Here is a 17,919-nt window from a genome sequence, read left to right as displayed (position 1 = left end):
GGTCGACATGAAAAAGAGCGAAGGGTGAAGAGAACAGAGCGACCTGCATCTTTAAGCGCTTTCTCTGTCTCGTTCCTGCTAAGTTTGGAGAATGTCAAGGGGGATTTAGTCTGATAAGAAACACTAGTGCGGAACAATACATGTTTGAGGAAGATCATATATATATTTCATCAAGAGTATTCTCTGCCGACACGGCCATGCCAAATTGGCCTTGTGGCAGTGTGGAGGAAGCCCGGTCTCTAGTGGTGCATGCAGTGGAACTGAGTTTTCCGGCTGGAGGCCCCTCAGGTTGAGAGAAAGGCAGCCATGCTGGTATAATTGGGGCTGGTGACAGAAGGCAGGAGACAGCGTGATGCCAATTAACCCTCATCTGCGCTGTGTCCTGTCCAATATGTGTGATAGGTAAGGAGAGGGCTTCATTGTTAAGGGCCGCCACTTTTTTTCTTTATCAGGAAGCGTCTAAATTGCAGGTGGTTGGCTGGTTTGAACATTGCTCGGAGCGAAATCTTGGGGTGAAACTGAGCATGTAAATTGTGCTGCATAGAAAAGTTGCCTCTATTATTCATGAAGCTCAAACGGAGTCAGCGGAGATAAAGAAGGATGTTGTGGGCTTGCAAAAAAAAGGCATCTTTTACAGTTTAAAGGGAAAGTTCATCCAAAAATGTACTCTACCTCAAGTGGTTCCAATACTGAGGTATGTTCTTCTATTGAATGCTAAAGAAAATAATTTAACGAAAGCTGATAACCTGTAATTGACTTACAACAGTAGGGAAAAATAGTGTTGATTTCAATGGTTACAGGTTTCCAGCTGATCCTCTTTTGTGTTTAACAGGTAAAAGGAAGTCAAACATGTTTGGAACAAGTGAAAGGAGAGTAAATGATGACAGAATTTTGTTTTTTGGGTGAACTGTCCCTTTAAATTGCACTACTGCAGTGTATCATGATGTTTTCTTGTGATCATTTCTTTCCACATGCAGTGGGAGAACTCATCTTTTACATTCAATTTATGGATTTTAACTGTAGCTATAACCTGTATTGGGTAGTAATTCTTTTATTACTTGTAATATGAATTTTGTAATATTTTAAATGTTATATACTTGCGATCATATCATATTACATTTTAATGTGATGGAGTTACATTCTTGAAGACTCCATGATTGCAGTTACAGAACTTAAAGGGCACCTATGATGAAAATCAACTTTTGGAAGCTGTTTGGACAGAACTGTGAGCATGTATAGTGTGTCCACAATCATTTTGGGATGATAGAAAGACAACAAGTCTCTAATAAAAAATTTCCTGACGTTAAAATAGGATTCAAATTCCTCCCATTTTGAGGTCCACCGCAATGTGACATAGGAGTGCGGTTTACTCGCCCACCAAACTGATTGACAGCAGCATATTATCATGTCTTCGTAACATGTATAATCATATCAACAAGACAGGACGTGCACTAAGCGGTGGGCGGGGGTCTAATCACGTGAAGTGAAGACCGGGGGAGGGTAGTGCTTATGATCGCGCTAATGTGCGGGATTTATTTGAAAGCGGTGTAAAGGCTTAGGTGAGTTACCATGAGGGGGTTACCATGCAGGGCCCCTGCGTGAGATCTCCTTCATGTCTGTCACTGTGCTGTTTATCAAACGCAGCTGAGGTGGAGGTTGAGGCTCCGTTTAGTTTGTTTTAGTTTTAAAACGCATAAGTTTTGCTAGGGTTACGCCATCCGTCCATACTACGCCAGAGTTTTCGAGCACTGAAAACGGAGCGTTTTGAAAACCCTGAAGAGGCCGTTTTGGTTTTAAAACACTGCTGCTCCGTCTCAGTGTGGATGGATGAAAACGGAGACATCTGAAAGGTATGGCTGCAGACATTCGCCTATCTGATTAAGGCTTTTTCTTCAATATTAAGTGGCCTACACACAGTTCAGTCCTGCATCCTCTCCTTGTAAGTTCAGACTTCACAGGTTTGATATGGAGAACAAACTTCCAAGGACATGTCGGGTAAATCTTTAAGGGAGCAGTGTACTTTATAACCTCATTCACATCACCCTGGATACGTTGTTTAACATTTCATTTCCTTCGGCATAGTCCTTTTATTTATTAGTGGTCACCACAGCAGAATGAACTACCAACTTATCCAACATATGTTTTACACAGCGGATACCCTTCCAGCTGCAACCTAGTGCTGGGGAACACCCATACACACTCATTTACACACATACACTATGGCCAATTTAATTTAATTCACCAAGTGCATGTCCTTGGCACTATGGGGGAAATCAGAGCACCCGAAGGAAACTCACGCGAACACGGGGAGAGCATGCAAACTCCACACAGAAATGCCAACTGACCCAGACGGGATATGAACCAGCGACCTTCTTGCTGTGAGGCGACAGTGCTTACCAATGAGCCACCGTGCCGCTGCCTATCATTTTAACATATTGTCGTAAAATTCGTTTTCAGACTGTAATTTGTTATTCTTGTTATTTATCTATATGGTGGATAATCAGAGGTCTCTCACATTCACAGGTACAATAACGGTATACTTTCATGTTCCAAAATACGGCATTTTAATAATCAATTTATCTTTAATAGTTCAATTAAATTGATTGTCAGTCCATCAGAAATATGTGCCCCTAATAAACTTAACCTTATTGTCCGTTAATGTTAATAAAGCTATCTCCAGAGCTGACGTTCTTAGTATTCAAAATATTCCAGCCACCCACCACACCAACATACTGGCTGGTTCTGGTTCTCCTTATAATTATTCTACTCTTTCAGTCTGTCACAAAGAAAGTGTAGTGCTCTGTGATATGACCGCTAACTTCACCTAATTGTCTGCACTAATTCCCTTCTGCCGCGTGTACTAGAGTCATGACCTTTACTCATGAGACTGTGTCATGTTTCTCAAAGCAGACTCCAACCACTGCTTCAAGAGAGTCTTTATGAGTGTGCCTATACATTCAGGTCTGAGTTTCACCAGAAATAAAGGATAAGCTGTTTTTGTTCACTTTTAATGTGCAAGTATAGCTCTTGTCACATGTTGTCTATATTATAAAAAGTAAAAAACAAACATGTAAAGTGTGAAAAAAATTTTTTTCAACTAAATATATTAAAGTTTTCAGTATTAAGTTGACAAAACTTCATTATTTTAGGTGTAACAAGTTCAAGTAATTTAAGTGTATCTATTGTTGCTTTTTCAGTGTATTTTGTTGTTATATTGTTTGCCGTTGCAGACAAATCACTAACAAATTAGTCGGGTTTTTATTTTTTATTTTCTGGCAATGCCATGATGTTTATAGATGCTAAATCATTGCCTTAAAATTATAAGGTTCTATCTGATATTTTTGTCAAAACTGAGTTATTCATATATTCTTATTAAAGGTGCAGAAACATATTTTGTTGTGCTGGTTGAAAATCTCTTTACATTCCAATAGCAATTAAAGTAAATGATTTAATTGTCTTTATATGTATTTTTAGGGTGTACTCACACTATGTACAGTTGCCTTGCATCGGGCCAAAGTGCGCTTGTCCCCTCTCCCGTCTCCCCCGACGACCTGCACTCACATTACATTTGGGCATGAGCACATTTATGTCATTGATGATGCGCTGTTCAGTAAGCGCTCTCACTCAGCACAGTGGAGATTTCTCTATTTATATTGTTTAAGTCGTTTGATATGCAGGAACACGATACTTCGCCAAACAGATCAGCCACTTTTGACGCTCATAAGCAATCATAAAGTCCTCGTGCTGCAGGAATTAGGAGGTTTTCACTAACTTTTAGAGCACTCACACTTCTCAAACGATCCGGGAAACGGGCCTGGGCACGATTCGGATAGCATAGTGTGAGTACGGCCTTATATTCTGGGTAAGGCATAAGACTAAAAATTTTCCAATAAAAACTGTCAGGTCAACAATTCCCATAATTCTAATAAGTATGCTAAAATGTCTGTCAACAAATGTAGATTTGTACAACTGCGCTCCTCTGTTTACGCAGATCTACCATGTGCTTATGTGCACTCGAGACAAATGACAAATGCTACAGTAAGTCACAACTTTTTAAAATCCTGAATCAATATTGCAGTTACTTTTGCACTCTGGAGGAAGGATTTCTTATAAACAGGTAATGGGTTACCGACTGGGTGGAGTGACAGAGGACAACAGGAGGTAAGATCCAATGTGCAGGTTTATTCAATCTCAGGCAAGCAATGGTCAAATCAGGTGCAAACGGGTATGTAAAGACAGTCCAGAATCGTAGTCGATATAAACAGGCAGAAGGTCGAAAGGCAGGCGGCTAAACAGGATAACTAGGAATGCAAGGCTAGGATCTAAACACGGAGAAACAAGACATGGAGAAACGCTTCGTAATGTCACACTGGGAAAGCAAGACTCGGCAAACTGGAAGCGTGAATGAGTGGCTTATGAATGGAATGGAATCAGTCTGTGAACAAGGTCCAGCTGGTGATGCAATCAGGATAGATGACTGAGCAGGCGTGTGTGTCTGGGAGCAGTGCATGTATGAATGTGTAGTCCTGGGGAATGCGGAAGTCCTGAGAGTTCGTGTGAGAACCAGCGATCTCTGGAAAGCGATCGCTGGTTGTGTGACATAATGTTATGTTTTAAATCCAGTTTAGTCACGCAAAGCTGATGTAGATTGTGTTGTTTTATGAATGGGTTATATGCATGGAGGTGTTGTTTGATGTGACTTTTTTCAATTTCATAAAGGACTTTTTACAGCATCAATAATGTCGATTTTTATTAAGTTTAACAACAAAACAGAAGTAAATAGCGTTTTTCCTCCTAGCCTGCTTTACTGAGGTTAAGTTGTTTACATTTTTAAGACTTTTTATTTAAAAAACAAAAACTGTTTTATCTACTAAGTCGAACCAAATGCACGCACAAGGACCAATCAGGATCAGCTTTCTTTGTCATTCCACTGGGCTGCTCCGTGTTAAAAAATGTATTATTAACATTAAATGTGATTTTTTTTATTTGTCTATATAAAGTCAGTGAAACATCTTTTAGCGTTTTTTAAACTTTGTTAAACAATTTACTTGCTCATTATCTGTTTACTTTTAAAGTCTTTAAATTTGATATTAAGCCTTGAAAGCAAGTAATTAATTTAGTTAATGGGGTTTAAATTACAACAATAAATATGACCATATTTACAACAAAAAAATATGCACTGGACAACTTATTTAGCAGTCCTGTATGTTTAATTTGAACAAGAAAAAAAAATCACCCTACAACATTACTATAAATTAATGTTATAGAAAGCAAAAATGTAACTTTCTCAAACATCATATTGTTACAACACAAATGTTATTATTTTAATTAAATTAATAAGCAGACTGATGGTTTTTCTTGAAAAGTAATGCTTCAAATAATGATCTGCCAGATAGAACCTTATAATTCCAAGTTGAAAATGACTTTTTAGAATTAGAAGGTTTTATCTGCATTTACCCTGTTTATTTTTTTAACCTCAGTTAGAAAATTTAGCAGAATGTTGATAATTTTCATTTAGAGTACATTTAGTATGAATGTTGATGTATGAAAGAGGACTGTCACACACATATTGTTTGCTATATGGACTGCAAAAACTTTGAAGCTCAAAATTTCAAAATCATTTAGAATGCAGATAGAACCTTATAGTTCCAAGACAACAAAATGTTTTCAACACAAACTCTAAAAAAACGTCACCATTGTTTCTTCAAATACATTCATTCATTTATTTTATTTTCAGCTTGATTAATCCGGGGTCACCACAGCAGAATGAACTGCCAACTTATCCAGTACGTTTTGCCTTTCCAGCTGCAACCCATTACTGGGAAACATCCATACACACCCATTCACTCTCATACAATACTAACAATTTTAGCTTACCCAATTCACCTGTACCATGTCTTTGGACTTGTGTAGCAAACCGGAGCACCCAGAGGAACTTACATGAACACAGGGAGAACATGCAAACTCCACACAGAAATCCCAACTGACCTCGAAAAACCAGCAAACCTCTTGCTGTGAGGTGAATGTGCTACTCATGGTGCCACCATGATGTCCCTGATTTCCAAAATAAAAATAATAAATTGTTGACATTTATGTAAAGTACTCCTAGGGTATGAATTGGCTGAATATTATAGTCTGTACTAAAATTCTCTCCAACAGACTAACTGAGTTTAAACTGTAAATAGGAAATGGGATCTCTTATTTCTTCAGCGTGCACTGCCGTGAGTTTCTTTACTGAATGCCTGGATGTCATTATTTATTACCTTATATGTAAGTTATTTATAAAGCCGAAAAAGAAAGGAATTCTCGGATGAATTCATCCTGAATAATTCAGCCTAAAATCGTTAATCCCATACAAGGTTGTGGCAGGTTTCTCCTCTGTTCTAATGAATACTTTATTATCATCATCCCAAGCTTTCAACTGAAAAAAAAGAACAAATAAATCGAGGGCAAGCTTGAAGCGTGCAATTAACACACGATTACTGATCAACTTAACTTTTATGCCATTTTGTTTACACTTCTTAACATATATTTCTACAAAAGATAGCCTATAGATTAACTGAACTGCATGCTTTAAAGCAAATCCAAACATTTATGTACATAATTGATATATTCTAATAAATGATCTGTTCCACACATATATTGGTTGATTTGGTTTATTTAAATTGTTTTATTTGACACACTCATGCTTTTTGCCAATTATCTAGCATATGGGGGCTATAAGGGATCAAAGACAAAGAGTGAAAGACCAGTCTTTCTGCTTTATTCAAGGTTTGTTAAGTTCTTACATCCTCACTTCTCTCACCAGGGGTTAGAAGTTGACTGTCAAACACCATTTGACTTTCTTCCTAGTTGGTGTTTTAAAAAGAGTAAGCATCTAGTTTGACAGACTAGAGTTTGCTCAGGTCTCAGGTGGCTCCAAATGGGACCAACTCATAGCTGACATTATGGCAAGCCATTTAAACTAGTATACGTTTTTCCTTTTCTGTTGCTGATTGTTTTAATACTTAGCAAATTTGAGTTAATACCGACTTTTTGATTGAACTTTGTTTTATTAGAAAGCACTCTCATAAGAAAGTACTGGCAATCTAAGGTAACTACATTGATTTAATTTCAATTAAAAGGTTCTTTCGGTGTAATTTATTGCATGCCATTTGCAGTAACTGATTGCATGTGATGTAATGTGGATTATGTAATGAGATTACAAAATAGGTACTTGCACATCGTAAATCAGCATTTTCCAAATTTTGTGATTAAGTTTTTATTTTTTTGTGTTCAATATTTTTCTATTTTATTCCTCCAGCAACTTTTAACCTTGAAGTTCAAAAAAAGTTATGTTTATTAACATTTTAATAGATTAAAGTGATTTAAACATTTAAATAACATTTTTATAGTGAAGTTATTGATTCCATTTCAAAATGTCAGATTATAGTTCCTTTTTATGACCTGCACACAATTTATGCAATGACAGTAAATTGGTACAAATGAATTGATTCTGATTCTCCTCACTATTTTTCTTTTTCTGTTCTAATATAATCAAATAATTTTTAATTCATGCTTCAGAATTTGAGAAGAAAAGCACCTCTATATGTAGCACAATCTAGTTGTAAAATACTCATTTGACGTTTACTAAATTTACATATATTTTTTTTTAGTTCTGGACAAAAAAGTTTTTAATGTAAAAAAAAGTTATATTATATGTTTGTGATTTGTGATTGTGTTGTGATTAACAGCTATGTTGCCCTCGCGGACTGCTGCAGATCACTCAATGCAACACTCATCTGAACTACATATACCATTATACCCTGCGTTCGCACACCAGTTTCAGGTTCATTGTGATTACACACACAGCTGAAGGACATTATCATTAATTACTTAGACTATAAATGCACCTTTCATTCACACATCCATTGCTGAGTCTTGTTAGTGTTGCTACAATTCAAAGCCTTGTTTTTGCCTTTCTTGTGTTTTAATCCTTGCATCTTTTATCATGTTTTGATTATTTGTCACCTGCCTTGACCTTTTTAATACAGATTATGCTGTTGGAATGTCTCTGTTATTATAAATTGCTGGCTTTTAACCCCTGTCTGTCAGACCATTCTCTCAATAAACACTGCATTTGGAACCAACCCCGTCTTCAGGTATCCAATCGTAAAAGTGATACAGGGATTCCCAACCTTTTGTTAGTCAGTTTCATTTCACCTTAAACATCATGTGTATATTATAGCTGAGCTATGACAAAAGTTGTCAGTTCAGTGGCTAGTTCATATGAATTCGTATGAGGTCAGTCATACAAAAATGTACGATTTTAAAATGGAGATGTGGCAACCAAGTCCACCCCTAAACCCAACCGTCATTGGGAAATAAGCAAATTGTACTAAATGAAACACAAATGAGAATTCCTACAAATCAGACACTAAATCAAAAAGTTCTGAATTGCCGTTAGATAGCGTTGTATCCGCTTGTTAAGTCAAGACATATCGGTTACGTATGGAATACTGTTTCTGGGTCCAAGCTGCAACTCATGTGAATTGAGAAATATTCGTTTATGACCACTTTTTAGTCATATCACACATTAAAGTGAATTTTACAGAAAATCATGGTGTACACAACAGTCTCTGAACATTCCTCTTAACAATTTATAAAAAAAATCATCACTTTCTGGTCATCGAATATTAGGCATGAATATATATATATATATATATATATATATATATATATATATATATATATATATATATATATATATATATATATATACACATACAGTTGAAGTCTGAATTTTTAGCCCCCCTTTGAATATTTTTTTTCTTTTTTAATTATTTACCAAATGTTGTTTAACAGAGCAAGGAAATTTTCACAGCATGTCTAATAATATTGTTTTCTTCTGGAGATAGTCTTATTTGTTTTAGTTCGGCTAGAACAAAAGCAGTTTTTAATTTTTTAAACATCATTTTAAGGTCAAAATTATTAGTCCCTTTAAGCTATTTTGTTCCGGTAGTCTACAGAACAAACCCTTGTTATACATTAACTTGCCTAATTACCCTAACCTGCTTAGTTATACTAATTAACCTATTTAAGCCTTTAAATGTCACTTTAAGCTGTACAGAAGTGTCTTGAAAAATATGATATTATAATATATTGTAAAATATTATGTACTGTCATCATGGCAAAGATAAAATAAGTCTATAAGTTGTAAACTATTATGTTTACAAATGTGTTGAAAAAAAATCTCTCTGTTAAATAGAAATTGGGGAAAAAAATAAACAGGGGTTTATAATTCAGAGGGGGCTAATTATTCTGACATACTGTAAGCAGTATATATATATATATATATATATATATATATATATATATATATATATATATATATATATATATATATATATATATATATATATATATATATATATATATATATATATATAGCGAACGTGATTTTCAAAAGTATTACATCGCTTTGTAAACATAATAATAACAATTGTCGAGTCACCCCATAGAGTTTGATAGAGCGCTTGGACCCGGAAGCTGCTTCGCGTGATGTCACACCTAACAAGCAGATAATCTGTGAGGGAACATTACCATTTTGTTTTGTATGCTACCCAGCAATGCATCCATGACAGGACTTTACTCATCGTTATTCCAAAACTAACAGCACTTTATTTATAGCTTTTACTTATTGCATTTTATACTAAATTTCTTAAATTGTTTCAAGTGACTATTCAATTGCACATTAGAACTGTATGCCAATACATGTATAAATAATTGTATTAAAAAATGTACAAATAATTTGTTTCCTACTTGTGAGTATTCCAATTTGAGAAGTGCCTTGTACAGTTTTAGCTTACTTACAAGTGTATTCCAGTATAGTTTTAATCCTCACTGATTAGACATTCATGCCTGGTTATTAATTGTTTGTTCCAATTGTTATTAACCAATATAAACATTAATATAAGGAGTTTTAAGGAATAAACGTAAAACTGGCTTGCCATATCAGTCACTTAAAGAAAACCATTGTTTCTCTGAATACAATTCTTAGAAGTACCACTGAGTTACCAGTTTAGCAGTATGAGCCCCTGGGTATTTATATTTGTCACGACCGAATGATTCTAACTTAACTCTCAGTCTGAAGCACATTGTGTGGAAGGGTTCAAATTATTGATGTATGTAAAGCCATGTTGTGTGATTCCACTGGGAACAATGTCAGTCAAACAAATGCAACCGCATAAAAACCACTCCAGTGGCCAATGTGCTCTTGGAAGCATTTCAGCACCACGGACAGCGATTTTTTTCTTCCTCGCAAAATGGCTTTTTTATTTCTGAGGGATGTTAGATGAGGTACTGAGACTTTATATTAGGGAGCATTGTGTACGGTGGTATTTTACAGCAGTGATTACATTATTTTACAAAGTGGTAAAAGTGGCAATATCCATAAATCTACATTGAGGTGTTGAAAAATGTTATATATATATATATATATATATATATATATATATATATATATATATATATATATATATATATATATATATATATATAAAGTTCATGACTCTCAAGATTTCTTAAATGACAAAAGCTTACAGGATGAAACTAATGAGATTGGCTAACATGTTAATTTTGTGATGGTGCTACAAAATGTATGAAAAAAACACCACTATTAAGCATGAGAGGAAGTAATAGGTGTTCCTGAGTGTTCATGGTAGTTATTCTGTGAGGAAATGGCATCAGTCCATAACTCTGTGGAGTTGCTGAAAGTTTGGTTTAGGTTGTTGTGCCTGAATAGGGGATCGTGAAACACTCCATCCACCCAGTTCCTCAGAGTAGCTACTGGAGACTCTTGTTTCCTCTTTGTCATTTCTGAATCGGAGTCACAGTTTGAAGAAGGGCAGGCTGTTCGTTTATGCATGCATGATGAATAATCGACTTGGTTTAACGATGTAGCGGTCTGTGCAAGCGACCAGATTTTCGGCTTGGTCTCAATGGTCTTTTGGCCTTGTTGAAGGTAAAACTTTGCCATTTGGTGATCCTCAGCAGGTGCTCTCAGACGGTCTTCGCTAAATTTGTGGACACCTCTTGTAAGCTCGGTAACGGATTCATGAAAAGCATCTTTAAAGTGGGTTTCTGGGTGGTCGCTGGTTTCTGAGTGAACGTGCACAACAAAAGATGGTTTCGATTCGCACTCAGAGCCATCCGATTCCACTAGATCGAAATCATCCAGATCGCTGTGAAGTTGATCTGTATCGTCCTTTCCATGGTTGTCTGGAGTTATGAAACAAATTTATAGACAGGTTATAAAATGGTAAGTATGACACTAAATGCTCTATATGTACTGTTTAGAAACCCTTGTGGCTGTTAGGAGAATAGCCAGAACTATTTTGCTCATGCTTGAACTTATGTACTTAGAATTACTTATAATAAGAAACTATTTCCCAGTGATGGGTTGCAGCTGGAAGGGCATCCGCTGCATAAAACATATGCTGGATAAGTTGGCAGTTCATTCCGCTGTTGCGACCCCAGATTAATAAAGGGACTAAGCCCAAGAGAAAATGAATGAATGGAAAAGAAAATAAACATGATCCGGTGCTACACTAAACTTGAATTAATCTGCTTGGCACACTGACATTGCAAGCATTTTCAGCGTTATCTTTAACGTTGTATAAAATTTGTTTAATGCATCATTGACTGGAAAAGAGGCTCTTTTAAGTGCATAATGTTTTATTATTATTATTATTTTACCAACAAAATTGTCTAAAGGCCTTCATGAAAATATCAGTCTACAGGTTTTTAAGGCAGTTTTGAAAGTTTTAGTTTTAATTTAAGAGACCATTTATTAAGATTTTTTTTACTCTATTACTACCCAGAGGCTCATAAATTAAAAAGGACTAATAGCAAAAAATTCATTAAAACTAGCAAAATCCAATGGAAAGTGGCAAAAACGCCCATGCACATATAAATACATATTCTAAACTAAAAAAAATAAACTAAAAATAACATTTCTAAATAATTGAAGACTCTTAATAGTAAATTAAATTTTGCTGTTGTTGTATTTTGGCACCACTAAGCATTGTAACCATTTAAGTTGGTCTCTGCTTAAATGCTGCAGCCAATGTGATCGACTCAATTTCACAGAGACAGACATATTCCTGCGTCATTTCTTGATCTTGGAACAATATTCCTGTCTACAAAGTCCTGTCCTACCCCTAACCATAATGCATCCCTAATATCAGAGGGAAATGGTGCAGAAGCTATTAACTCTTGCTTTAAGCTTAAACTTAACACCGTAAAATAACATTTTGCAAGCTTGCATATTCTGCCATTAAGACCACTTGAAGGTCTATTTGGATGCATATGGGTAAAATGTGTATATTTACTTTATACACTATATATTTACTACTTTATTGTATAATCGCCTGAAAAAATATTGCCAATTAAACTTTTTTTATTTTTAGAAAATGACATTTGGTTTAAATCTGGGTTAAAATGATATTCAAATATTGATTACTTAAATTTTTTGAATGTAAAACATTTGTGTTGAGCTGTCTACATATGAATATATACATACCTGAAATTTTTTTGCTACTTCATGTGAAAAAAAATCGAAATGACAACATTTACATTTTAAATTTGTAGGAAATATCATCAGAAATTCACAGAATAAAACAAAATTTATGTTTTTAAGGATATAATAAGCATGTAATAATTAATTAGAAATCCAAAAAAAAAAAAAAAAAAAAGAATTGTTCAAGTGGTCTTTCTATAACAGTATACACTTTTGTACTGACAATAGATTTTTTTACATTTATGAATTTGGCATAAAAGACATCACAGGTTCAATAAAAATAACCCTGGAAGTTATTTTTTCACCCATTCTATGCTGACTAGGCTAAAGGAATGATATTTGCATTTTAAACCAAACTGATAAAAAAATCTTTGAACAAACCATTGAAATCTTGTTCAGTTTTTATTGGCTCCTCCTGCGCTTCATCCAGATCTTCTTGGTCGTCGTCACACTCCTTCTCATCTGAGTTCTTGTTACGTGGTGACCACGTCATCTTATTCTCCTTCTTGAGTCTCCGGCGTGCGTTGGCAAACCAGGTGGAGACCTGCGTAAGGGTCATCTTAGTGATGATAGCCAACATGATCTTCTCACCCTTTGTAGGATACGGATTCTTTTTATGTTCCTGCAACCATGCTTTCAATGTGCTGGTGGTCTCTCTGGTGGCATTCTTTCTTCTTGTCCCCACATCTACAGATCCATATCTAAACAACATGGAAAATGCTCAAATACAACTTTTTATACTATCATTAAAGCCAAAAATGTAAAAAAAAAATAAAAAAAAAAGGTTGCAGTTCTTACCCATATCGATCATATGAGTATTGTCCAATTGGGTAGTCGTAGGGATAATATGCAGAGCTTTGGGTAACTCTTGAATGTCCAGTTTGCACTCCATCTTTCTCATTGAGTTTACCCTAATATAAAGCATAAAATAAAGCAAGGTATGTACATCATTGAGTGGAAATTTTATAGATATATTACTTTAATTGTGACATGAACTACTGCCAAATGATTCAACGTGATTAACCATTAATTTATGTGTACTGTGTATATTTATTAGGTATAAAAATACCCACATACATATACAGTTAAAGTCAAAATTAAATTTAAAATATTTTCAGATATTGTTTAATAAAGACAAACACATTGAACAAACATTTTTCAACATAATACTTTTAATAACTAACTAATAATGACTAATTTCTTTTGCCATTGCTATAGTGACAGTGCATAATATTTTTCTATTTATTTTCCAAGATACTAGCATTAAGCTTAAAGTGCAATTTAAAGGCTTAACTATGCTATTATGTAAACTAGACAAGTTAGGCTAATAATATAAAAAATTGTTCAGAAGACATTTAAAAAATATGCAAACATATAAACATATATAAAAATGCTTATGGGGCAAGTAATACTGACCATAAAAAAAAAAGAAAAAAAAAAAAATATATATATATATATATATATATATATATATATATATATATATATATATATATATATATATATATATATATATATATATATATATATATATATATATATAAACTGCTTATATTCCAGCCAAACTAAAAGAAATAAGACTTTCTCCAGAAGAAAAAATATTATAGGAAATACTGTGTAAATGTCCTTGATCTGTTAAACTCCACTTTGCAAATATTTTAAAAAGATTAAGCATTTAATAGGAGTGCTAATAAGTTTGTATTTAACTGTATGTGTTGTATATATATTATAAAAAAGTAATAAATATGCAACCACGCACACACACACACACACACACACACACACACACACACATATATATATATACTATATACTATATATATACTATACTTTATACTATATATAATACTATATATACTATATATATAAACAATAATCATTGTACAAAAGGTAATCATTGAACAGCAATAAAACAAACAAAAGGAATGTTTACCAGAGGATAGCATGCGGCTGAATCTGGACCGTAAGTGCTGCAGGAGTCGTAAACATGATTTTTTGAACAGGAGTTGCCATAGACCGCAGTAGGGATCAGCTCATGCCGGCTGGAGGCCACAAGCCTACTTTCGTACACGGGGCAGTAAAGTGAGTTTTGAGGAGAAGTCGGCACTCCAGAGTCTAGCAGAGAACCACTAGACTCAAAGCAGGTGCTCAGAGCATTAGAAGACATTAAAAGCTGCCAAAGAAAAGGATAAATAGTTTAAAGCATGTCCTTGAAAACCATGGAAGACTTTACAGTGAGACAGCTTTTTGAGCATTTAAACTATTAATGACTTAAACGAGCATTAGTCTCCAGGGCTATCCACAATTATGGTTAAAGCTCTGTAAGAAATTAGTCACAAGCTAAGAGTTTGTATACATCATAATACATTTTACAAATTGGTTTTATCTTAGACTCTAATTAGGTGATTCTTTATTTAAAGAGTGCATTAAATATTGTATACATATACTGTATAATAATATTTGTAAAAACTTTTATTTAAATTTTATATTTGACTTTTAGAATAATGTGATTTTATGGGGATTTTAATAATGAGGCTAACTTTGTATGACATTGTATAAATGCTTACTATCTTAAATAAAAATATAAACATATCAATCAATACATAAATAAAGAAAAAAATTATTTGTTCTTAGACTGTCTATAACATGTTTGCTATAGCAGTACAGAATAAACATATTAAAAAACAAAATGTCTATTTAATTTATTTTAAAATATAGAGTTTCCTTAGTAATTGTTTAGTGGAAAATCTGTATAATAATGACATATAAAAACACTTTTAGATCTTCAGTCTTAACATTAATTATATTTTTGATCCTCAAATATGTCATACTGTTGTTCTGGAAAAATATATGCCTTAAACAAATATATCCCTGAAATGGCAACAATCTTATATTAGACATTGTTTATTTATAAATATAAAATATGTTTTGTTTTGTTTTTAATAAAACTGTTCTTTCTCATCATTAAAAATATTACAATTACATACAATAGGTATTCATTTAAAATATTTTATTTTTCCTGAATCAAAGGAATAGCTCACACAAATCATTTGTCATCATTTACTCACCCTTTTTATTTATTTATTTATTTATTTATTTATTTATTAATTTATTTATTTTTGTTCTGTTTATTAACCATTGACATCAATAGTTTGCACATTCTTTAAAATAACTTATTTTGTGTTCAACAAAAGAAAGAGGCTCAAACTGGTTTGAATCACGTGAAGAATGAGAAAATGATGACAGAATTGTCATTTTGGGTGAACTCTCCCTTTAACACATTTTAAATAACTCAACAGAAATAGCCATTAGCTTATAATCTAGATTTCACCTATAATCTAGATTTCACTTTAATGTTCAGAATTATTGAATCATGTTTAATCATTCTAGAAAATTACAACATTTCCCCTAATTTATATAAAAAAGTCAATTACTAACATTCCATTAATCTGAATCATTCAAAATTAATCTTTGACGTCCAACTCTAGCACTGTACAGTGAAGTGTAAAAAAATTGAAAAAGAAAAAGTTACCTGTGGTGCTGCAGGGTATGAATAACCAAACTGTGTAAATGACATGATGAGTGTCCTGCACAGAGAAAGCTGCAGTCCCGCGGCGGGTCATCAGTTTATCACCAATATCTTCCATCAACTGGAGATAAGCGTCCTTTTCCTGTTTCTGTTCGTCTCTTTACACTAAAGCCACCACAGACCGCAGCATGACACGAACATAACGTGCTTGAGCTGAAGTTGGAAAAAAATTCATAACAAACGTTGCCTCAGTTTGCACGTTGTTTTAAACACCGGCGGCGCTGACGTCACGGGAGCAGATTTAAAGGTCCAGATAACAAACGCGAATAACAACGAAAGTTATTGTTCAGACAGCGGAACAGTTTATATATGCGCCGTACGAGTTGAGAGTCCCGGGTGATGCGCGGGTGTCCTCGTGAAGAGCCCGCGGGGTCTCGCGCACATTAATGAGGACGTGTTCAGTTCCCCTGCCGCCAGCAGCCAATCACACATCAGACTCACCGCACAGACAGCGCCATCCAGCATGATTGATGAGCGCCACTAACCATTACCATAATTGCCTTTCTGTGTACTTATCAAACACTTCTGTAACATTAAATAACATTTACTGGCTGAAAAAAAATCTATGAATTATAAAACTATTGGGCTACATGAAAACAATTACATAGATTTATATCTATTTAGAAAAACACCTTAGTACAGTGCTTTGTGATATATGGTATGATAATCTACACTGTAAAAATGCTAAGTTCCACACAATTCCTTCATGTTGTCACAACAAAATCGATTAATTTAATTTAATTAATACTTAATAGTTTTAACTAATTTAAGTGGATTGAACATGAAAAATTAAGTTGTCCCCCCAAAATCCTTAAGAATTGTGTTGTTTCAACTCATTTTAAATAAGTAGTTTGATCAAGCAGCAAACGTCATATTTTGTGTGTGTGTGTGTGTGTGATTAAAGTCACATCAAAGTGAAATGTTTTAAAGAAATGCAGAATTTACAGAAAGAGCCTGAAATTTTTAAAGAAAACGAAAGTTAATAACTTCATGAAAAAAATACAAATGTAAGTAATTAAACTTCAATAAGATAAATTCAACTATCAATTGTATAACTTCAATAACTTTAATAAATAATCATATTATTGTAAATAAAAATTATTTTGTGTTTGATCATTTATAATTATTAATAAATTAATTATACAAATAATTTAAAAAAGATTCCAAAATAAAAATTACCCACAGATAAATAAAACTTATTCAAATACACAATAAACAAACAATCAATTAAATTAATTAATTAATTAACAAATAAATAAATACATAAATAAATGAACAAATAACTAAATAAATAAATAAATTCATTTATTCATTTATTCATTCATTCATTCATTCATTCATTCATTCAGTCGTTCATTTTCTTTTAGGCTTAGTCCCTTTATTGATCTTGATTCGCCAGAGCGGAATGTACTGCCAACTTATCCTTCCAGCTGCAACTCAACACTGGGAAACACCAATGCACTCTCACATTCACACATATACACTACGGCCAATTAAGTTTATTCACTTCACCTGTACCGCATGTTTTTTGACTTGTAGGGGAAACCGGAGCACCCGGAAGAAACCCACACGAACATGGGATAAACATGCAAACTCCACACAGAAATGCTAACTGGGCCTCGAAACAGTGACCTTCTTGCTGTGAGGCTATCATGCTACCCACTGCGCCACCGTGACACCCCAAATAAATAAATAATATAATGAGAATCAATGCAAAATGTAGGTACAATTTCTTTATACAAAATATTTCAATTTTTTATAATTTTTATTC

At 33.8% G+C, this 17,919-nt stretch overlaps 1 protein-coding gene across 1 annotated transcript; it reads right to left on the bottom strand.

Moving 5' to 3' along the window:
* Positions 1–10,537: 10,537 nt before the first annotated feature.
* On the bottom strand, positions 10,538–16,570 carry irx4b (iroquois homeobox 4b). Its single transcript, NM_001020493.2, has 5 exons — positions 16,092–16,570; positions 14,493–14,732; positions 13,358–13,470; positions 12,941–13,260; positions 10,538–11,259 (listed from the first exon to the last, which is right to left on the bottom strand). Exons 1-5 carry the CDS (start codon positions 16,134–16,136, stop codon positions 10,658–10,660), a joined length of 1,320 nt encoding a protein of 439 aa, NP_001018329.2. The 5' UTR covers positions 16,137–16,570; the 3' UTR covers positions 10,538–10,657.
* Between the last annotated feature and the right edge of the window lie 1,349 nt (positions 16,571–17,919).

The sequence above is a fragment of the Danio rerio genome, chromosome 19 (assembly GCF_049306965.1).
Source record: "Danio rerio strain Tuebingen ecotype United States chromosome 19, GRCz12tu, whole genome shotgun sequence".
Lineage (NCBI taxonomy): Eukaryota > Metazoa > Chordata > Actinopteri > Cypriniformes > Danionidae > Danio > Danio rerio.
The sequence above is the reverse complement of the archived record's forward strand: the minus strand, read 5'-3'. Positions and strand labels throughout refer to the sequence as shown.